The sequence below is a fragment of the Monodelphis domestica genome, chromosome 2 (assembly GCF_027887165.1).
Source record: "Monodelphis domestica isolate mMonDom1 chromosome 2, mMonDom1.pri, whole genome shotgun sequence".
Classification (NCBI taxonomy): domain Eukaryota; kingdom Metazoa; phylum Chordata; class Mammalia; order Didelphimorphia; family Didelphidae; genus Monodelphis; species Monodelphis domestica.
This window is the reverse complement of record NC_077228.1, coordinates 2,283,746-2,306,567: the sequence shown is the minus strand read 5'-3', so window position 1 is coordinate 2,306,567 and position 22,822 is coordinate 2,283,746. Positions and strand designations below refer to the sequence as shown.

At 45.6% G+C, this 22,822-nt stretch overlaps 1 protein-coding gene across 9 annotated transcripts in view; it reads right to left on the bottom strand.

The window, feature by feature from the left end:
• Positions 1-22,822, bottom strand: part of ERICH3 (glutamate rich 3) — a 118,451-nt gene that overhangs the window by 6,563 nt on the left and 89,066 nt on the right. For all 9 annotated transcript variants that reach the window (XM_056814919.1, XM_056814913.1, XM_056814917.1 and 6 more), the window contains one exon: positions 2,805-2,942. In XM_056814919.1, the coding sequence (XP_056670897.1) occupies positions 2,805-2,942 (138 nt within the window). The remainder of the gene's footprint in view (positions 1-2,804; positions 2,943-22,822) is intronic.

Genomic DNA, 22,822 nt, shown 5'->3' with positions numbered 1-22,822 from the left:
ACTCTAGGAGGTGGGTGCTCTCATTAGCCTTATTTTGCAGATGAGGAAACTGAGGCAGCAGAGGTTAAAGGAAGGGCACGGAGCTGCCACTTGTGAAGCATCTTCTCTACGTCGGGCTAAGCACTTGACAAACGTCTCCTCATTTGACCCTTGGCACTGCCCTGGGAGGAAGGGCTGTTATCGGCTCCATTTCCCAGATGAGAATACTGAGGGGAAGTGACTTGCCCAAGGTCACAAGTGTCTGAGGCAGGCTCTTCGTGATGCCAATGAATGCAGAATCTTTTGGAATGTACATTTGAGCTATTCTTACTGTCCTTTCAGGGCTGTCCCAAGACTTGTAACAAATAGACACAAATCCAGGACTTCAATCCCCACAAGCCCTTGCTCCACTTCCCCAGAATGCCCTCCGGTGGGCCAAGATCGAGAAGGGATTTAACCTGATTGCAGAGGCTTTGGAGCTCTCTTTTGGACCTCTGTTTTGGCGCAGACGGGGCTCTTCCATGCTGTGAGATTATCTTGTCTAGGCCTCTCTGGCCTAGGCACGCGTTTCTGATCCTGTATTCTCTTTAATCCTTAACCTTTAATAAACCTCATAAAATATAATACTCCTTGCAGAGAGAAACTCCTCTCTACCGGCCTCAGTCTCCCTAAATGTTAACCGTTACAGACTCCAGATGGGAAGGGCTGGTTTATTGGCCGTTGTTACTATGCTGTGCCGATCAGTCCTACATGTAGGCTAGAGCGGGCTCGGTAAGGGAGGGATTGACTCAGTGGTCCCTCCTCCGACAGGCTCTCTCCTCTCCTCCCCCTGAAGCCTTTCTGCCTCCTTCTCTTCCATTTCTACCCACTTCCTGCCTCCCCTTCTCCCCTAGTGGCCCTGGAGCCCGGGGCCTGGATGGCTCGCCTGCCTCCATCACCCACCAGCTTGGGTCGTGGGCTCTCTGGGCACCTCAGATGGCCATTGGGCCTTAGCAGGGCCTCTCAAAGATAAGGAGAGGCTCAGCAAGTGCCTGTGGAACGAGTGCCTTCTGGACCCTGGCCGTTCCCGGGGTCTGGGAGAAGGCCTGGAAGGCCCCAGCCTCTCAGCGAGGGAGACCTTCTTGCCCCCCAGACCCCAGGAAGGTCCCCAAGCTGTGAAGCCCTTTGAGCCGGGGCCAAGACAGACGAGGCTGCCTAGTGAGACAAGATGCTCGATATCAGAGCAATGACCAGAGGAAACACGGGCAGCCTTTCCACAGTTGGCATAAGGAATTCAGTGGGAATTTGGGGGGCCTTTTGCAGAAGCCACAGAGAAAGTGCAGAACTCGGAGAAACTCCTTCTTCCTTGAAATGGACCTGCACGTAGCCTGGAACCAACGACTTCGCCCCAAGTTTACGTAAGTACCGTAAGTGCCCCATAAAGGACCGAGATAAAATTCGGACCTCTCTGGCACGGAGGGAAGACGACGTCTGAAGCCAGGTCTCGAGGGGAGCCCCAACTCTTCCCCCATTACGCTGTAATGGGGACTGGCCTCGAGGGACATTCCATGGTAGCCCCACCCAGGAACTCCGCGGGCCAGGCAAGCTCCAAACCCTTGGCTTACGGAAACAAGGTGTGTTTTATTAAAGGGAATAAGGACAACTGGTCGGGAGGAGCCTGGGGCTCTTCAGGCTCCCCCCACCCAACTTCCAAGGCCCCTGCTGAAGGGCAGCCTTCCCAGTCTTCTCTGGGCCCTGCCCACAGCTCCCTGTGCTACCTGACCCCCTTCCCACGCGGGGTGGCGTACCCTCACCTCCCCCCGTAATTAATGGAGAAAGGGGGTAGCCTGGCTTTGGCTGCTGCACGAAGTAAGCCGCCGTTCTAGAGGGAAAGCGTTGGATTCCCTCAAGGAGGGATTCTGGCAGCTGGACCCCCGGCAGGTGATCTCTGGGCTCGGGGGAAACCTGGAAACCGAAGATTTCTCCACCAAATCTCGACTATCCAGGAATCTTAGACCAAAAGCCCTCTTTCAGCTTGACGGAAATTCAGGCAGAGTCAAAAACCTACTTCCAGCTCAGAGGGAAATCCGAGGAGGAAGCTCAGTTCTCTTCAGTTCAGCCTCCCACAATCCCTTTCCAATCCTCTCCCAGGCTTCTCTCTCCCTTCTTTTAACTAGCCTGGACGACCCCTCACTCTCCTCTACAAGGGCAGGCTGCAGATTGGCCCCAGGAGTGAGGGGAATCTTGATAAAAAGGTGCAGCCTCAAAGCGGTCCCTCGGCTCGCCATCTTCGTCGGCACAAGGAAGCGGGCGCCTCACGTGAGTCGTTTAGAAGTGGGGGGAGAAAGGAGTGGGGAGCAGGGATCTGCCGCTCGAGGCCAGCCATTCTAAGGAGCACCCGGAGCCCGAAGGCTCATTAGCTCCAGTCAGGTCATATGCCAAAAGGAAGACGTTCTTTCCTGCCTCTGAAAATCAAAGTCACTCGCACAAATCCTTTCCCAATGGGCCCTTGTTCCCAGTGACTTCAAGGATGAGTTTTTAAGCCTCTTCGCGGAGCACCAGAAATCAAGATCAGTTTTGTGTTGGCCGATTCTATGACAGCGGCAGGTTGTAAAATGGGTCAGAATTTGGAGCTGAGAATCCTTCTCCTGGCCAGCAGATGTTCTATGATCTCGTTTCTTTCCCCCTAAACCATTTACTTAAAAAATCCCCAGCTTTGAGCCCCTCATTCATGAGAGAATAATGAAAGCACCGAAAAGACGAGGAAAGAAAGCAAAGGCGTGAAGATGAAAGGGGAAATTGGGCTGCCTTTTCAAAAAGCGTTCTGGGGAAAAGGCTGACCTTACCTCTGTAGATGTGATTCAGGTGGCTACTTGGGTCCTCTTCGGCTTCCTCTGGGCTGGAATCGCTGGCCTCCATTTCAGAAGGGCATGGATCATTCTCTTCTACTGAGTCTCTTATTTCCTCTTGGATTGATTTGAGATCTTCAAAAATATTTCAAAAGGTCACACAGATGGGGAGGAAGGAGGGGGAAACACGGAATGATTTCCAGGCATTTTAGATGCAATTATGACAGAGTAGGATTCATTTAAATCCATTCTCTCCAAACTGTGATCATCCTTTAAAAATGCATTAAGATTAGACAACCTCCAAGTCATGGTTTCATTTAAAAAAGGCAATAGACTCGAGATAATCACCGGGAGAAATTCATACAAAAAAGGCAGGAGGCAAGCTCATGCAATAATTATTCCAGTCCCAAAGCAAGTGGTGGGTTTGTCGCCATCTTGTAAATTTTGACACAATGAAGTGCCTTAGAAAATACTGGCATTTGGGGGTCCTTTGGCTTGTGAGTTACAAGTGATTCTTGTCCTTGGAAAGTTCTGGACAAACACCAGAGGGCTAGCCCTCATTTGTTGGAACTTGGCGGTTTTTCAGGACTCAAAATTGACACAGATGACACAAAGCTCACCACATGGGCATGTCTGGTTTGGTCTTTGGTTTTTTACATGAAAGGCAGTGTTATTCTGACACGCTGGAAATACAAGGAGAAATCTTGACAACATGGTGTTACTGATGACCACCAATAGGGCCTTCCATTGAGAGGATGGCAAAATCAGTGAAATTTCCCTTTGATATCATCCAGTGCTCCACCTTATCCTCTGCCCACCCTCTAGTGGCCTTCTGTGGGTAAGCCCACCTCCCAGAACTTCTGGACTGACAGCACCCATAGGGGCCAAGATCCTGGTTTGGCCATATTACCTGAATGAACTGAGGAAAGTGACTGGGTTCAGTTTCCTCTCTGCAAAATGAAGGAGTTGGAACAGACGGTCTCTGAGGTCTCCAGCTCTAGGTCTATGATCGCCCTCCGCAATGACCCCTTTATTTTACCTCATCCCAACTGGAATTCCCATTCATCAGCCACTCTATGCGGGTTTTTATGAGGAAAGCCAACACTAGAATGAATTGATGTTGTTCTAATAGAGCCGCTGGGTGGTGCGTGAAGAGAGTGCATAAGTTGCCATCAGGAGAGAAGTCAACCTTGCCTCCTCTGTGTGACCCCGAGAAAGCCACGTAACCTCTATGAGCCTCGTCTCCTTATCTAGAGAATGGGCATTTGCCTCCTGGCTGATTGTGAGGACCAAATGAGTAACCTGCACACCTCCAAGTGCTTTCGAAGCATTCACATATGCCACATAGCTGAGACTTGGGCAGAGCGAATTTCTGAATTTCCAGAAAAGCCAGAGGGGTCACAAGTACCTGCTCAATGAAAGTGGCTTACAGGATTGCCCAGCTGAACTTCAACAAGTCAAACCCAAAGGGCTGGGCTTTCTGAAAGGTCCGACGACTCCCATGAGGGGAAGGGAGTTGTGTGACTGAAAAGGAATCATTTATTAAGTGCCTGCTATGGGCCGGACAATGGAGGAACGGCCCAGAATACACTACAAAAGGGAGAGACTCCCAACTTGCAAAGAATCCCATTCTGATGGGAGAGGCAGCACATCTGGGGCTTCCAGAAGGGCTCTTTGGTTTGGAGCTGTGGCTGTGGGCTGTCCTCCCCTTCCTAGCAGAGATGACTTGGTACAAAGTATGACGGAGCAAGGTCAGGTGCCCAAGGGTCCTGGTGAAGACCTGAACAGGATGAGAATCACAGCCTGGGACTAGCGAGATGGACAGAGTTGGGTGAGGCTGGCCTCACCGAATGGCCCATCAGGAAAATTCAGCCTCAGGACAAAGCTGAGCGGACCAGAACCCACAGAGAGTGAGGACATCACCTCGGAAAGTGGGTTGCTCATCTAGTTTGTAAGGGCAGGGGTAGAGAAGGTGGCCAAATGCCCAGGGAAGCTTGAGATTCCTGGGCATGAGCCTGGAGCAAGTTTCCTATCACAAAGAAGGCCAAATGTTTAAATCAGTCAGTCAGCGTTTATTGAATGCTTAACCATGTGCCAAGTCCTAGCATTACTGAGATAGCAGGGAAGCAGTCCCTTCCCTCAAAGAGCTTCCATTCTGCTAGAGTAGATGATAAATATATATCATATAAATGATATGAAACATATATAAATAAAATAAATAAAAATATCAAATAAATATATTTATCGTCTACACTGTAGAGAACATTCTTAGCCAACTTCCACTCCCCCAATGAGCTGGGGCCCTGGAGAATGGCTCCTCGATTTTTCAAAGCTGTAGAGTTAGCTCTTAGTGGCTAAAGGATGTTTTGTTTGTTTCTTTTGAATGCTATTGTCCTCCAGTTCTGCCTAAAGGGCTTCCCTCTAAGAAAGGGATGTTTGCTAAAGGCAGAACTCTCCAAAGAGGTGTTAAAGAATCTGCCCACACCAATACTGGTCTGTATTCCAGAGAGGTAACAAAAAGGAGGAAAGGACCTGCGTGTACAAAAACATTTATAGCAGCTCTTTATGGCCACCAAGAATTGGGCATTGAAGGGATGTCCCTCGGTTGGGGAATGGCTGAACACATTTTGGTCCACGGTAGTGATGGAACACTATTGTGATAAGAAATGGGAAGCAAGATGATTTCAGAAAAAAACTGAAAAGATCTACGTGCATTGATGCAGCGAAATAAACAGATCCAGGAGCACACTATACCCAGAAACAGAAATATTGTGCAATGATCAACGGTGAAAATTTGGCTACTCTCAGTAATGCAAGAATGTGGAACTGTTCTGGAGGGCTTATGACAGGGAATGCCATCCACAGAGTCAGATGGATGCAAATCAAATAGCATATCTTTCCCATCCATGTATTTACAGTTTTATTGGGGGGGGTGGTTTTGTAGGAGAGATTTAGTATTTGTATGAGCATCTGGCCAATAGGGAAATGTTTTTTCCAATAATACCTGGGTGCCCAAATCGAATTGCTTACCATCTCCAACGGGGGGAGGGAAGGGATGGAAGGAGACAGTTTGGATCTTATAATTTTAGGAAACATATGTTGAAAATTATGACTATATGCAATTGGGGAGATAAAATATCTTTGGATTTTTTTTAAATCTTCCCCAAAGTCTGTGACATTCTCCCACCAGTATATACAGAGACCAGGAGAAAATGGGTTCTAAGTTAGAAAGCACATGCATATAGCAAAGGGGTAACTCAAAAACCTGGATGTGGGGAGTTCTTTTAGCCCATTTTGGGGATACCCAAGAAGTCCCCCAAGAGGCTTGAGAGAGCATTTTTGCTGGGCTATTTGTAGAGGCATGAAGCCGCCACGCTTCATTACATATAATCTGTCTTCAATTCCCCTGAAAGCACTGCCACCAGCTGAGAATGTGTGTGAATGGGAGGGTGGAACTGAGATGCTAATGGTTCTTCATCTCTCAGCCTTGAACTGCCTTGATATTTTCTATCGGACTGCAAAGGCATCAGCAAGTTCTGAATGTTCTTGCTGTGAAGATTACTTCTGGTTCCAAGAGCCTTTGGATCTAGACTCTCACAATCAGCTGGCATGACCTTGACTGCTTTGGTTCCATGGGAGACGTGCCCATGTATGCAGAATTGACCACCTTTCCTGCCATGCTCCTCCCTTACACCCGCCCACCTTCATCTCCACCCCACCAGGCTTCCTTTCGCGTCTCATCTCCTCCCATCAGAGCGTGAGCTCCCTGCCGAAGGGATGAAGGGACGTCGGGACGTCCATCCACTGAGGAGTGTCATGGAATGCTGTTGTGCCAGAAGAAGTGATGGAGAGGATTATTACACAATATCTGCGAAGACTTACATGGAGTGCTGCCAAGTGAAGTGAGCAGAACCAGGAAATACAACCCAGTAAAACAAGGTCTAGAATGACAGTAATAGAGCAGGACAATCAACGGCAAATTCCTGAATTATTATCAGAATGCAAAGATCCAGGACAGCTCCAGGAGACTCCTGGTGAGAAGGGCTATCCACTGCCATAGACGGAGCGGATGAAGCCTAAATGAAGACTGAAGCGTTCTAGTTTTCCTTTTATTTCCCTGATGAGTTTTTTCCTTGCATAAACAACATGTCTTCTTTCGCAACATGATGAATATGAAAACATGTATTGCATGATAGCATATGTATAGCCACCTTAGGAGGGAAAAGAGGGAAAGAGCACAGGCTGCAACATGCCAGAACAGGATTATTAAAAATTGTATCTACATGTAATCTGAAAAAGAAAAATACGATTAAAATTTTAAGAAGAAAATGAAAGTGAGTCTAAAATGGTGGAATAAGGCAACAACTCCCTGAGATCTTCCTAATGCCACTCTAAACGCTATTTTTAAAAACCTCAAAATGAATTCTGGAGTGGCAGAACTAACAAAAGTATAGAAACAAACATTTTCCATCTCCAAACAACTAAGAAAGTTGGAGAAGGTTCTATGCCACGGAGGTCAGAGGGAAGTGCAATCCAACACAGGCAGGTTCTTGGGGAAATGAGCAGCTCCTGTGTCAAGGAAGCTCATCCTCTCCCCTTCCTGAGTAGCTCGACCCGCCCACCAAACATTCCAGACAGAGTGCGCCAGGTTTGCCTCCTTCTACCTGCTCTATGTCAGGGCTTGAGAGGGGGAGAACCGAGAAGAGAAGGAAGAAGGAAGAGGTCGGGAACAGAGCAGGCAGGTGAAGGGAAGGAGGAAGAGACGTGCAGGCTGGGGACCACGTGGTCCGGTTACCTATGGAGATGATTGTCTACCCTCTCCAATAAACTTTATAAAGTATGCATCTGGGGAGAAATAGTACTTCAGTTCTTACTCTCCTACACCCTGAAACCAGGCACCCTTTACCCTGGTTCAGCCCCAAAGGAATCCAGACCCATGTGGTCCCCAGTGCAGCTCTGCAGGCAGCCAAACCCAATGTCTCCAGCCTAAGAAGCTTGGGACAGTGCCCACTCTATCCCAGGAGCAAAGCCCGACTAGCATAAAGCCAAAAGCCACAAAATACCCAGGAAATGTGAGAAAAAAAGAAGAGCACGATCCTAAAAAGTTTCTATGGGAAGATCAACACACAAGCTCAGAAGTCAACACAATGTCAAAATGGCTGCATGTGAAGCCTCAGAAGAAAATGTAAAATGGTGTTGGGTCCAAAAAGAACTCCTGGAAGAGTTAAAAAAGAATTCTAAAAAAGAAGTAAGAGAAAATTTGGAAAAATAAATGAGTATGATGCAAGAGAATAATGAAAAAAGAATTAACAGCTGAAAAAAGGAGTTAACAGCTAAGCAAAGGAAGCATAAACAATAGGGTGACAGATATACAAAAATTTGCTGAAGAAAACAACTTCCTAAAAAGTAGAATTAGCCAAGTGGAAAAGGAAATAAACAAATCTTAACGAAGAAGTAATTCCCTCAAAATTAGAATTGGGCAAGTAGAACTAATGACTCCATGAGATGTCAAGAAACAAATAAAATCAAAAGAATGAAAAAACAGGAGAAAATATGAAACATATCATACAAAAAACAACTAGCCTGGAAATCAGATCTGAGAGATATAATTTAAGAATGATTGTACTACCTGAAAGACACAATTAAAAAAAACTTTGAATGTCATAAGAAACCATCAAGGTAAATGTCCTGATATTCTCAATCAAAAGGATAAATTCAAAATTGAAAGAATCCACTGATCACCTCCTCGAAGAGATCCCAACATGAAAAATCTCAGGAATATTGTAGCCAGAGCTTCTGGGACAAGAAGGAAATACTATAAGTAGCCATGGAAAAGTAATTCAAATATTGTGGAGCCACAGTTAAAATTTTATAGGATTTTCTGGCTTTTGCATTAAAGAATCAGAGCATTCAGAATGGAGATATTCAGGAAGACAAATCAGGTAGGTTTACAACCCAGAATCATCTATATAGAAAAACTAGGTATAATCCTTCAGGAGAAAAATTGATATTTAATAAAATTGAAGACATTCAAACATTCCTTATGAAAAGACCATAGTTGAGCAGAGATTTTATTTTTAAATACAAGACTTAAGAGAAGCACAAAAAGGGTAAATAGAGAAAGCATAAGGGATTCAATAAGGTTAAACTGTTTACATGTGTATGCAAGAAGATGATTCTTGTAACTTTTAAGAATTTTATCACTATTAGGGCAATTAGTAGAAGCATACAAAGGCAGAAAACACAGGAGGAGTAAGTTGATTATGATGGGATTCTATAAAAAAATAAAATTAAGGGGTGAGAGAGAATTGCACAGGGAGAAGACAAAGGCACAAACAGAATAGGGTTAATTATATTGCCTATGAAAGAGCTATTATATTGGACTGGAAAGATGATGGAGTGCCAGGAATGCTTGAATTTTATTCTAATCAGAATTGGTTCAAGGAGGTAAGAACATTCACCCTCAATTAAATATAGAAATCTTTCTTATAGAGAACTAGGAGGAAAAGGGGATAAGAGAAAGGAGGACAAATAGGGAGGGAGGCAGTGATAAGAACAGATAGACAGAAAGACAAAGAGACAGAGACAGAGAGACATAAGGACAGGCAAAGAGGATAGGAAAAAATACAAAATAATCATAATTGGGAATGGAAACGGGAAGAACTCACCCTCAAAATGAAAGTGATAAGAGTGAATTAAAAACCAGAATCCAACAATACATTGATACAATGAAGATATTTGAAGCAGAGGCACACAGAGAGAGTAAAGGTAAGAGGCTGGAGGAGAACCTATTTTGCTTCAGCTGAAGTAAAAAACAAAAAGCAGAGGGAGAAATCAAGATCTCAAATAAAGAAAAAGTAAAAATAGATCTAGTTAAAAGAGAAAAGGAAAAAAAACCCACTTTCTAAAAAGTACCAAAGACAATGAAATAATATCAATACTAAATATATATGCACCAAATGGGAGAGCAACCAAATGTTTAATGGAGAAGTTAAATGAGTTACAGAAAGAAACCAGTACTAAAACTATACTGGTGGAAGATTCAACTTTCCCTTTTCAGAATTAGATAAATCCAAAAAAAAAAAAATAAAGAAGTTAAAGATGTGAATAGAATTTTATAGACATTAGATACAATATAGCTATGTAGAAAAATGAATGGAAAGAGAGAGTGATATACTTCTTCTCAGTAGCACATGGAATCTACAAAAAATTGACCACATATCAGGGCACAAAATCCTTACAACCAAACTCAGAAAAATAGAAATATTAAATGCATCCTTTTCAGACCAAAATGTATAAGAATTATATTCAATAAAGGGCTGTGGAAAGATAAATTAAAATTAATATGATACTATATAATATAAGCAGGTGAAAAAACAAATGATAGAAACAATACTTTCGTTAAAAAGAATGACAATGAGACAACAAAATTTATGGGATAGTCAAAGCATTATGTAGGGAAAATTTTATTTCTCTAAACACTTAACATAAAATAGAGAAAGAGAAAATCATTGAATTGGATATGCAACTAAAAAAATTAGAGAACGGACAAATTAAAAACCTCTGTTGGTGATGGAATACTATTATGCTGAAAGGAATAATAAAGTGGAGGGATTCCATGTGAACTGAAACAACCTCCAGGAATTGATGCAGAGTGAAATGAGCAGAACCAGGAGAAGATTATACACAGAGGCTGATACATTGTAGCACAATTGAATGTAACTGACTTTACTACTAGCAGAAATGCAATGACCCAGGACAATTCCGAAGGACTTATGGGAAAGAATGCTAACCACATTGAGACAAAGAACTGTGGGAGCAGAAATGCAGAAGAAAAACAATTGATTAATTACATGGGTCGAATGGGGATATGATTGGGGATGTAAACTCTAAACGATCATTCTAATGCGAAAATATCAATCATATGGAAATAGGTCTTGATCAATGACACATGTAAAACCCAGTGAAATTGTACGTCCGCTGCGGGAGGTGGGTGGAGGGGGGGAAAGAACATGAATCGTGTAACCATGGAAAAATATTCTAAATTAATTAAATAAAATTTCCAAAAAGAAAAAAAAAACCTCAATTAAATGCCAAACTGAAAATTTTGAAAAATAAAAAGAGATTAATAATATTTAAAGTAAGAAAACCATTAAAATCTAATAAATAAAACTAGTACCTGGTTTTATGAAGAAACAAAATCTATAAACCATTGATTTATTTGATTTTTTAAAAAGAAGGAAAAAAACAAATGATCAGTATCAAAAATGAAAAGGGTGAATTCACCACCAATGAAGAAGTAAAGCAGTTATTAGGAGCTATTTTGCCCAATCTTACACCAATAAATTTGATGATCTAAGTGAAACGACTGAGTATTTACAAAAATATAAATTACCCAGAGTAGCAGGAGAGGAAATAACTCAAATAACTGCATCTTGGAAAAAAGAAATTGAAGAAGTCATCAATGAACTCCATTAAAAAAATCTCTAGGACCAGATAGATTTACATCACATGTGAATTCTACTAAACATCTAAAGAACAATTAATTGCAATACTTTATGAACTATTTGGGAAAATAGGTGAAGGAGGAGTTCTCAATTTATTTTACGTTTTGAATATGGTGCTGATACCTAAGTCAGGAAAAGCAAAAACAGAGAAAGAAAACTAGACTAATTTCTCTAATGATTATTGATGTAAAATTTCAAAATAAAATACTAGGCAGGAGATTATAGGCATGGATCCCAAGGAATCTTGTGAGAGGTATACCATGAAGGCAGAGGTAGTTCCTTATTAGGAAAGCTATCAGAACAATCGACTGGATCTCCAGCATGACCAACAGAAATAATAGGATTATCTCAATCGCTGCAGAAAAAGCTCTTGATAAAATACAACACCCCTTCCTAAAGCAAAGGGATAAATGTAACTTCCCTTAAAATGCTAAGTAGTGTCTGTCTAAACCCATCAGCAGCAAGCATTATCTGTTATAGGACAAGCTAGGAGCCTTTCCAATACGATGAGGGGTGAAGCAAAGAAAACACAATTACTTGTTCAATATTTTCCTACAAATGTAGCTAGAGTAATTAGAAGAAAAAGAATATGAAGAAAGTAGAATAAGAATTGAGGAAACTAGATGATCACTCTCTGCAGATGATATGATGGTATACTCAAAGAATAAAACTAGTTGAAATAATTAACAACTTTAGCAAAATTGCAGGATGGAAAAAAAATCCACGTAAACCAGCAGCGTTTTTTGTATTATCAACCATGTCCAGCAGGAAAGAGATGGAAAGAAAATTTCTATTAAAATAAATTTTGGCAATTGAGAATACCTGAGAGTCTACCTTACAAGACAAATCCAGGAACTATTACAAGTTTTTTTACAAAATTTACTTTTGCAATTACAAATTACATTAACAATTACAAAAATTAAGTTAGAGCTAAACAACTGGAAAAACATTAAATGCTCAAGGGTAGGTCAAGACAATATAATAAAAAGTGCAATTCTACCTAAATAAATTCACTTATGTGAATGCTTGTTAACTCGCAGCCAAAGCCAGGGGTCCTCCTCCCTTCTTATCTTTGGTAAGCTTCTGTAGCAATGGATCCTTGGAGCAGTTCCAGCTTTGGCTGCTTCTAAGCCGCCATCTTGGCTCCATCCTCCTTTCTGTAGCACTGAGCAGCAGACTGATCATCCCATTTCTCTAAGAGGCTCTTTCCCTCCTTGACTTCTGGAAGACTTCTCTCCCGGCACTCTCCTCCCGTGGGCTCTTTGCTGATTTGTCCTCGTCTCCCAGGGCTCTTTCCAGACCCTTTCCCCTTCTTATCTTTATACCAGCAGGCCTTCCAGTTCAGGTCCCTCACGTGTCCCTTCGCTCTTTGTTCACCTTGAGTCACCTCTTCACTACCTCTCCCTTCTCCTCTACTTCAGCTTTCACACAGTTCTACTTAACGGACAAGCCTAACCCTGTTAGCACTCGGTTCAATAACCCTTCCTGGCTCCCCATTACCTCGAGGACAAAATACAAGCTCCCAAGCAGGCTGCAGTTTCCCCTCTTCCCACTTATTTCAATGCTCACCTTCAGCACTAGCCTGGAGAGCAGTCGTTCACCGTTTCCTGACCTTATCGAGAATTTGCCTGCCTTGGCACGTTACAAAGGCCATTCCGTGTGCCCAGACCGTGCGCCTCTCTTCCTGATGGAAGCCTTCTCCCAGGGTCGCCTCTTTGGGATCCCCTCCTCTCTTCCTCTTAGGCTGCACGTCTTCTTTGTCAGGAAATTCTATCTCAGGAAATTCCTCTTTGTGCCTATGTATGGCCGATGGGTGGACGAGATCAGGACTGAGCGAACGAAGACCCAGTCCACGTGCCCACTTGGCCGTGAGCCACTTGAGAGCAGGCTCACGTCCTGGTGTCCTGCTCCGTCTTTGTATCCGGTCCGATCCAGTACGCACTGACGATGAGTGCGGGGCGCTGCGCTGGGCAAAGTGAGCCGTCCCCATCTGTCCTCGGGGAGCTCCTGCTGGCCCTGCTACGATCCGTGTCCGGCTCGGAGAAGACGGGCCCAAAGGTCTGGTGGGCTGCACGGCCCAGAGCGATGCTGATTCTGGTGGCCTTCCCGCGGCTTCCTCGCTCAGTGTTGGCAGGGGGCTTTGCGTATCCTGAGACCGCCGCATTCTCCTTCTTCCCCTTTTGTGGAAGACCAGAAAGGAGATTGGCAGAAGCCAGGCATAGGCCAACACGGCCCACTGCATACCAACAGAGGGATGGGCCAGCAGGTGCTACCAGGAGCACGAGTGGAGCTCGGAGAAGGATGCCTGCCTGGTTCGGGGATGAGAGGAGAAGGGACGGTCCAACAAGAGACAGAGGATCACAGGAGTGTATATGAGAATATATAAAGTTTAAACAGAGTTGCATAAACAAAGCCAATGCAGGCAAGGCTAGAAGGAAGCCGGAAACTGGGGAGGGGGATTTACAGAGAGTTTCTCTGAGGAACTCTCAGGTCATTTCTCAGATACGCGAACCGAGTCACATGGATAAGAAAGTGAGTCTTCCGCCATTTCATACACGGTCACAAGATAGGAAGAGGCAGTTTCCAGAAGAAATCAAAGCTCTCTCGAGTCCGATGAAAGAACGATCTAAGTCACTGCTGAGTGAAGAAATGCAAATGAAGACAACGGAGGTACCCCCTCACACCTCTCCCATTGGCCAATAGGACAGGCAGATGGTAAGGGCATGGTGGGGAAATGGGGATAGAAAGCATGGCTAGGGGAGTTAGGAGCTGGCCCAACCCTTGTGGGGGGCCATTTGGAACCGTGCCCACTGATACATCTGGACCCAGACACACCACTGCCCAGTCTACTGTACCAACGAGATCAAAGACAAGGCAAAGGACCTCGATGTAAGAACTGGTTCCGTAGAGCACCTGTTTGTGGTGGCAAATTAACCCCTCAAGGCATGCCCAGCAGCTGGAGAAGAGCTGAATGTGTGTGATGATGACTCATTATGCTAATAATGAGCAAGATGGCTCCCCCAAACCTGGGAGGACTTGTGTGGACGGATGCAAAGCGAAGGGAGGACCAGGAGACCTTAGCTGGGAACAGCACTATTCTACTATGATCCGCTGTGAATGATTTAGCTATTCGGAGTAACAGGGTTATTCAGCAATTCTGAATGAAGGATGCTGTTCACCACCAGAGAAAGAACCGACGGAGTCTGCACACAGATCAAAGCAGACTTTTCTTGCTTTATTTTTCTTGGGGGGTTTCTTTTGCAACAGAGCCAATAAGGAAATAGGTTGTACACGACTTCACGCGTCACAGCCATATGAAGCTGGCTGCCTTCTCAAGGAGGAAGGTGAAGAGGGAGAGAGAATTTGGAACAGAAACGTCAAAACATTGGCATAGAATTGAAAAAAACAAAAAAATATCAGTGAAAACGTGATGTTCCTTCAAACCCCTATTCTAAGCGTATGTTTTCTTATTTGAACAACTCGGCTTTGTCCTTTTTCTTTTCTTCTGTGACCGATGACTTCCCTCGTTCCCTCGCACAGCACTACAATATATGACCAGCGTCGACCCCGAGAAAGCCAAGCTGGGATGGCATTAGAAGGAGGAAACAAGCCCAGGATTAGTCTCGTTTTCTTCCCAAGGTCTTCTGCATGCATGGCATGCATGAAGGCCGCCCTTAATCGCTGACATCTAAAAAGCTAAGTTTGCATCTCCACAGATATGAGAGCTAAGTCAGTCTACACAATTGTATAGTTTCTAATGGATAAGTTAATCGTGTCTGGAAAAGCAACACAGATCTCGATCTGTTCACAGTTCTTGAGTATTAAATACAGAAATCGTTCTTTCCTGTCAGTAGGACTCCCCGCTCTATTGCCTTTCCTGCCAAACGGCAGGTTTCCCTTCAAGCTCGGCCTCTGTTTAGGTTCCTCCACTGGGCAGGTGCTCTGCCTGCTCTTGGTCTCCTGAGCACTCCTGAGGACCGATTATATGCATGGAGAAAAGATCGTCCCACTTCCTGGCCACGTCTTTCACCAGCAGCGCTAGCCATGGAGATTCTTCTGAGCGTGCAAGACTAAAACTGGACTAAAGCCCGGGCCACGGAGCACTCTATAAAGGCCCAACAAGGCTTGGCTCCTCGGGGTCTACAAGGACTAGTCAGAACCTCCCTATCTCTCCAGGGAGCCGCCCAGCAGAAGGCCTGGGCGAGGCGAGGGAGAAGGCAGGAACTGGACAAACGGACACAAAACACAGGCTTTGTGGCTTCTAAGCAAAATAGCCAGTCTAGGACCAGTCCTTGGCGTCCTCCCCTTAGATCTCCTGCCAGTCCGTGTCTGCTCTAATCCTATTCCAGGCCCACAAATTCTTTAGCTCAAAGACTTGATGCTCCACTCTGCTGGCTAACAGGCAAAGAACACACGGTGTCTCGGGCAGCTGGGTGCTCTCTGACAGGAGGGACTGGCTCCCATGGGGGCTTACAAAATGCCGGGCAGTTGTCTGAGTGGTGGGTGGCCTTCGGCCTCTATCAGAAGTCGATTTAGTCATGAAGAGGATCTGGGACTGATCTCATGAAGGGGGGAGACTCTTCCCCTTCTGCTCTGAGAGATAAGGACTGACGAAATGAGAGATCAGGAAGGCCCTTTAGGAATCTAATAACAGCAAAGGTTTGCAAAGGGACTGTTTAAGGCCACCTCATTTTGTTCTCACAATGCTGGGGAGCTTCAGCTAAACTGGTAAATTTTCAGTGAGCATTTACACCCTGGAAATCAACAAATGCCACAAACTTGGGCTTATTATTCTGTTGATTGTTGTAAATTAATATTCTTTTTTTTTCCTCCCCAGAGAACCAGTTAAACATTTAATAGTCCACCTCTGGAGTAGGTACTATCATTATGCCCTTATGAATGAAAGATAAAGATATGAAAGAAAGATAAAGAAACTAAGGTAGTAGAGGTAAAGTGACTTGCCCAGGTCCAATGGAACATAGGAATGTGAGCTATTACAGCCAGAATTTGAACACAGGGCTTTGCAACCTCCATGCTGAGTATTCAATTTTGCTAAGGTCAATGGACAGAACAAGCAGCATTCATGATTTTATTTCAAGTGAAAAATTTAAATTTAGGAATTTTGAGAGAGAGAGAGAGAGAGAGAGAGAGAGAGAGAGAGAGAGAGAGAGAGAGAGAGAGAGAGAGAGAGAGAAGAAAGAAGGAAATAAGGAAGGAAGGAAAGGAGGAGGGAAGGGAAGGGAAGGAAAGGGAAGGGAAGGGAAGGGAAGGGAAGGGAAGGGAAGGGAAGGGAAGGGAAGGGAAGGGAAGGGAAGGGAAGGGAAGGGAAGGGAAGGGAAGGAAGAGGAGAGGGAAAGGGAGAAGGAGAGAATAGGAGAGGAGAGGAGAAGAGAAGAAAGAAGAGAAGAGAAGAGAAGAGAAGAGAAGAGAAGAAGAGAAAAGAGAAGAGAAAAGATCACCTTTCCCCCTGAAAGTCACATCCCAATGAAAATCTCTCAAGCTGGTCAGTCTGGGGCCATCTCTCAGCAGGTTTCCACCCAAACCCTCTCTAGGAGCATCATTCGTTGCACCTAGCATGCCACCCACCCAAGCAGGTTTCAGTGAAAACAACAAATTGACTAAAGCGTCTTTAATCACAAGGACACAAAGTGACTGCAATGGTCTTTCTTGCTGACCTAAGACTCCTCATAGAATAAAAAAGGGGGATGACTTGGATTCTAATACAGCGATGATAAAATGGAGTTGTGAGACAACAAGGAAGTTTTGAAGCACAGATCACTATATACTGCAAAGCCAGCAGCTAGTTGGAACAATGAATAATGCTGGTTCTGGAGTCAGGAGGACCCAACTTCAAATTCAGCCACAGACACTCCCTGGCTGGATGACCCTGGGTAAGTCCCACCTCTGTCTGCCTCAATGTCCTCATCTGTAAAACGAGGATAATCATCCCTACCTCCCAAGGCTGTGTGGCTACGGAATGAGATGGCTCTGTAAAGCCATGGAAGTGCTGTGTAAACACGGCTGAAAGAGCCCAGGATTTTTGGTCAGCGTGTCTCGGCTGAATTCCTGTGCGGTCACGGTCAGGTTGCCGTTTCCTCTCTGGACCTCAGTTTTGTCCTCTCTAAAATGAGGAGGTCTGACTAGGTGAGCACTTGGGGCTCTCTCATCTCTCTGCCTCCCCATCTATCACTTAGGAAATTTGCTCAGAACTTGGGTGACCACCATTGCCCGGCGTCCTGGGACCACATCCCCTCGCTCTCCTCCGAAGCACTGATGAGGTGCTGAACACCCACCGTCCCCTCCAAGGCCTGCTCTCCAGGAGATGGCAGCATTCTACTCTGCCAGTTCTGTTTGACTTTTCTGTGGCTGGCGCGGAACCTCAGTTCTGTTGGCCAATGGCGCGAGGCTTGGCCTGGGCCTCCAGAACGGCAGACCCTTCGGGTTCAGAGAATTCCACTGCCAGAACGTGGACCCCCACCCCTCCAAGCCCCCTAGAAACACCAGAATGAAGGCCGAATCCTTTCTCTCTTCCGTCCTCCTCTTTGGCAGGCGAGTTAGGAAGGGGTTGATTTGCTTGCAAGAAGCCGCATTCTTCGTGGGATCCATCGCTCCCCAGAGGCTGGCGCCAGAGCTGGCTTACCTGCCGGGCACAAGCACACGTGCCAGGGGGTGGTGTTTCCTCTTTCCTGGGGCCCCGGGAAGAAGCACCTCCTCCGCCTCTTCCCATACTCGCCCCTTCCCAGACTTTAAGGACTCTGGTGCGGGAAGCGAAGTGCAGCATGATGGCCCCCAAAGGAGGGGCGAATAAGCGGAATCCAAGGAAACCCAAGCAGACACAGGGATGATGAAAGGCTGCATAGACAAGAATAAACACTAGCTACAGCGATGTTGACCGAACCACAAAACGGCACGGAAGGTTTCGCCATGAGAAGGACCCACTTTGAGACGTGGAAATGCAACTTCTTTGTTTCCTGGCAGAACGGGAGGACCATAAATGAATACGGGAATGCATGAATGAGTGAGCGGACATGTCATTTATTAAGATTTCATGTGAAGAGCCAAAGACACAAGCAGAAACTGGGCAAAGACAGTCACGGCCCCAAAGGAGCCGAGGTTCTAAGGCAGAGGCCGGGGAGAGAAGAAGACCTGGGAAAGGCCCTTGGCTCAGGGATGCTACCTGGATAGTAAATGGGGGAAGGAAGTAGACTGGTAAACCCAACCAGAAACAAGGGCAGAGAGTTGAAAGGATTGGCTGTAAGGTTCAGAAATTGAGGAGGAGGAGGAGGAGAGGCAAGAACAAGGTCTAGAAAATATCAGACTGGTGGGGCAGGCCAAGGAAAAGAAGCTCGGGAAGGGATGAAGCAGGTGGCCTCGGCTTTCTTGAAATCGTGGCTTGCGGGTATGGAGACGTGCCTGGACGGTCAGGTGGGGTCACTGCTGCTTTTTTAATTTCCTGTCTTCTCCTAATCTCTAGAATGAGGAAAGGCAGTCACAGGCCTACAGAAGGGAGAAGGTTCTCTTCCGGATGAAGGAAATACAAAAGCAAAGCCGTTGTTACTCGGCCAGGGCAGGCAATACCTTCCTGACGATGGACCAACCCGGGGGGGGGGGGGGAAAGCGAGGCTTCCGTTCTCTAGTCAAGGGCTCACGTCTTTCCAGGATGTCAGCAATCGATCGAGTTCTAGGAATCCTAGAAGGCCCTGATGCACACCTTTGGGCCAACAGGGCTCCAGGGCTCCATTAGTCGGTCAGTATTGTGCAGAATTAAAGCGCCTAAATCTAGTAGGGCAAGGAACTGTGTGTCTGTTCTTCCTGAACCTTAGAATTCTAGAATTAGGAGGAGCCTGAAAGGTCATCTAGTCAGCCTCTCCCCTAGCCCAGTGTTCAGCTACAGCCTTGCAGACGGAGGGTCTATTTGGGCCTCTTTGAACGCTTCTCCTCGTACGCCAGCCAGTTCCACTGTAACCCTGAAATCTCTACACAAATGTGAGTTATTACTATGAAACACAACAGGGCGAGCCGTGCTATTCATGACGTCAGTCTTCCCATGGCTCCGTTTCTGTTAGACGTGCGTACCCGGCCGGCCTTCACGGTCACATCCCTGGTCTTGTACATACGTGCCTCTAATCTAGGCAGGGAATCTTGTTTGGAGGGATGGAAATAAGACTATCGAGCCACGGTTTCTGTACGAATGAACACGTTGCCTTTATTTAAGTCTAAGCCTACCTAACTGGAGAAACCTACTGAGTCGTCCCGAAATAGGCAATTCCCCCTCAGCAACCAAGTCAACGCTGCTGACCGGCTTGGCTTCTTTTTCGAGATTGACACCGTTAAATTCATGGACTGTCGACTCAGAAATAAAACTTGTGAGCAAGTCGTTTACTTTATTGATATGCCTGAGCTATTCCTTGGAATAAAAGCCAACAAAAACAAAACTGGCAGAGGGCCAGCGCGGTATGAGAGCAGATGGGTAAGCACGTGCTTGTCCACCCATGATGCCATCGCTTCCTTTGCCTCCGATGCAGAGAAGAGCCAGCGGCTCGAGGAGTCCACGTCCTCCAAGGGAAAGGGAAGGGAGAGTGGAGGCGTGGGTCCCTAAGCCACGCTTCACCCTTACCAGCAGAAGGAATGACAGCCCACGTCCACGCGTCAGGCCCAGAAGGAGGAATCCAATGGAGCACCCAGTGGAAACCTGCCCCCTGACGTGCCTTACAGAAAGGACCTCCTTCCTACCTGTTGCTGAACAGGCGTCTCAGGTTAGCCTTAGCACTTGTCACTGGAACGCCCTCGGGAGACCGTCTGCCTGATGCTGGCTCGATGATCTAGAACGAGTCACTGAACCTCTTTGGTTCCACAGACGTAGGGAACCCCTAGTGAGGAAATTCCTTCTACCAATAGAGAGGGACACGGCTCTTACCAAAGAGTCTCAGAGAATGCCTTTGACAAGTCTATGACTGGACCAAGACCAGAGCCAGAATGCATCAGAGGCAGGAATTAAAATGGTCTTCCCCATTGGGCTCCAGTTGTCTAGTGGCTGGCCATGCTGCTGCTTCTCATCCTCTATAAACTAGGGACAAATCTACTTCAACTCACCGACATTTCTGTGCGTGCGATGAGGTATTTCTCCTGTGCAAATACTAATGATAAGGGGTCGGGTCATATTCTGAACCCAATGTCAACCTGGGAGCACGTGTGGTTCATCCTATGACACGGCAACGTCCTCAGGTCGTTTTCCCCTCTGACCCCGTGTCCCCCATTGCCTTTTCTCCGCATCTGAAGGCAATCACTCCACGTTTTGTGCTGTCAGAGCAGTGGAAGTCCAGTGGAAAGTGCTTAGGAAGTCTAAGTGAAAGAAAACAGCGAGCCCCAAGTACACAATACGATTTATGTGGCACAGAGGCAAACCGGAAATAACAATCTTATGTCTTCAGCGTTGCAGTAAGTGCATTTCCCATGCTCTTACAAAAGGTAATGGCCATGATCAACTCCCATGCATGAGGAAAATTGCAGCTTGATTCAATGACTATACTCACCACCACCTTCATCAACCTTAGCAAGCCCTGCCATTGTACCCTCCATCTCTTTGGCGGTCTTTGCCAAAAGCCACCGGGCATCCTTGTTGCCTTCCTTCCCTTCTCCGGCTGCCTGGTCTCGGTAGCCTCCGCTTGAGTTTTTTAGGAGAGCCTCTTTCAAAGAAGGATGCCATTCTGTCTCGGGATCTTCACAGGTTCCCTCAGGGTCCATTCTTTTAGATTCAATCTCTCTTTCCTCCATGTCACCCCAAGAAAGGGAGTATTCTTCACCTTTGTCTTCCTCTTCATCGGTTTCCCTGAAATTTGGGCATTCTTGATGAGTGTCTTCTTGGCTTTGCTCACTGAAAGGTCTCTCATCCCCCATTTCAGACATATCTTCACCGGAACTAGAATATATATTACTTCTGGATGAGCCTGGGGAAGAAGTTTTCCTAGCTACAAATAGGAAAAACAAGGACAACATAAGAGTTATTTTTTAATCACTCCCTATGTCATTTCCATTCACGAGTTGGTTAAACGTCTCCATTCCCTTTAGTAACTTGATTGACCTCAAAACTATCAAGTGTGGTCCGAAGTGCTCTGGAATAAAGAGGCAGGAGCTATGGGTTCTAGTCCTGGCTCCATTACTAACTTTTTTTAAACCTTTACCTTCCATCTTAGAATCAATGTTGTATATTGGTTCCAAGGCAGAAGAGTGGTCAGGGATAGGCAATGAGGGGTTAAGTGACTCGTCCACAGGTACACAGATAGGAAGTGTCTGAGACCAGATTTGAACCCATCTCTAAAGCTGGCTCTCAATTCACTGAGTCACTAAGCTACACCAACTCCATCACTAATGATGCAAATAATTTCTCCTCCTTTGTAAAATAAAGGTGCTAGAGACTATGGAGATATAAAAAAAATCAGAGAACCTGGGTCCGATTTTATCTCTCATATTTATAACCTGTGTGTGTACGAGTCATTTAAGTTCTCTGGACCTTCACAATGGCACACTTGGGGCTGGATGGCTTCTGAATCCCTTTTCAGGATGACATCTATGACCCTAGGACCAGATGAACTGAGATCACCCAGGGCATTCTATTGAAGGTCACCTAGTCATAGCCCTCCACATTTTAGAAATGGGGAAATTAAGGTCCAAAAAACTAAATGACTTGCCAAAGATCAGGTACTCAGAAAGTACAGAGCTGGGATTCGAACCTAAATCCTCATAGTCCACATCCCACACTTCTACTCTACCAACTACACAATGGCCACCCTCTCTGCCAGCTCCTACAGTCCTAGAACTCTTGAACTGGTTATGGATGAAATGGCTTGAAAACTTGGGGCTATACATGCCTACTGAGGTTTAAAAGGTGACCACAAGAACTCTTCGGGCTTGTTCTATTCTAAGATGCTTTAAGAATAGTCATCAGAGGGTAGCTAGGCGGCTTAGTAGACAGAGAGCCAGGACTGGAGACAAGAGGTCCTGGGTTCAAATCTGGCCTCAGACACTTGCTTAACTATGTGACCCTGGGCAAGTCACCTAATCACTATTGCCTTACCCTTGGGTCCTCTTCTGCCTTGGGACCAATACTCAGTATTAACTCTGAGCCAGAAGGTAAAGATGAAAAAAAAGAAAGAATAGTCACTAAATCCCAAGCCCTATGAAATATGCAGGTTTTAATAATTCTTCACTGATGACACACCAGGGGCAGCCTTAGGGGACCCACCTGACAGAAATATATGAATTACCAAACACATTTAATTATTTGATACTGCCCTAGTTATATCGAGCATATAATGGTACAGATGAAAAGGCAGGCCCGGCCCTGAAGAGAAGCAATGGGATGAGTGGCATTTGCATCACTAGGCAGGGCTCTGAGGGAGAGCAAATGGTCTCTAATACCAGAGTACATTGTCCAGACATCCTTCTTTTCCCTCTAATAACATTCAACTATGCCCTCTACTGCAGTCCGGGGAGAGTCAAGACGGTAGG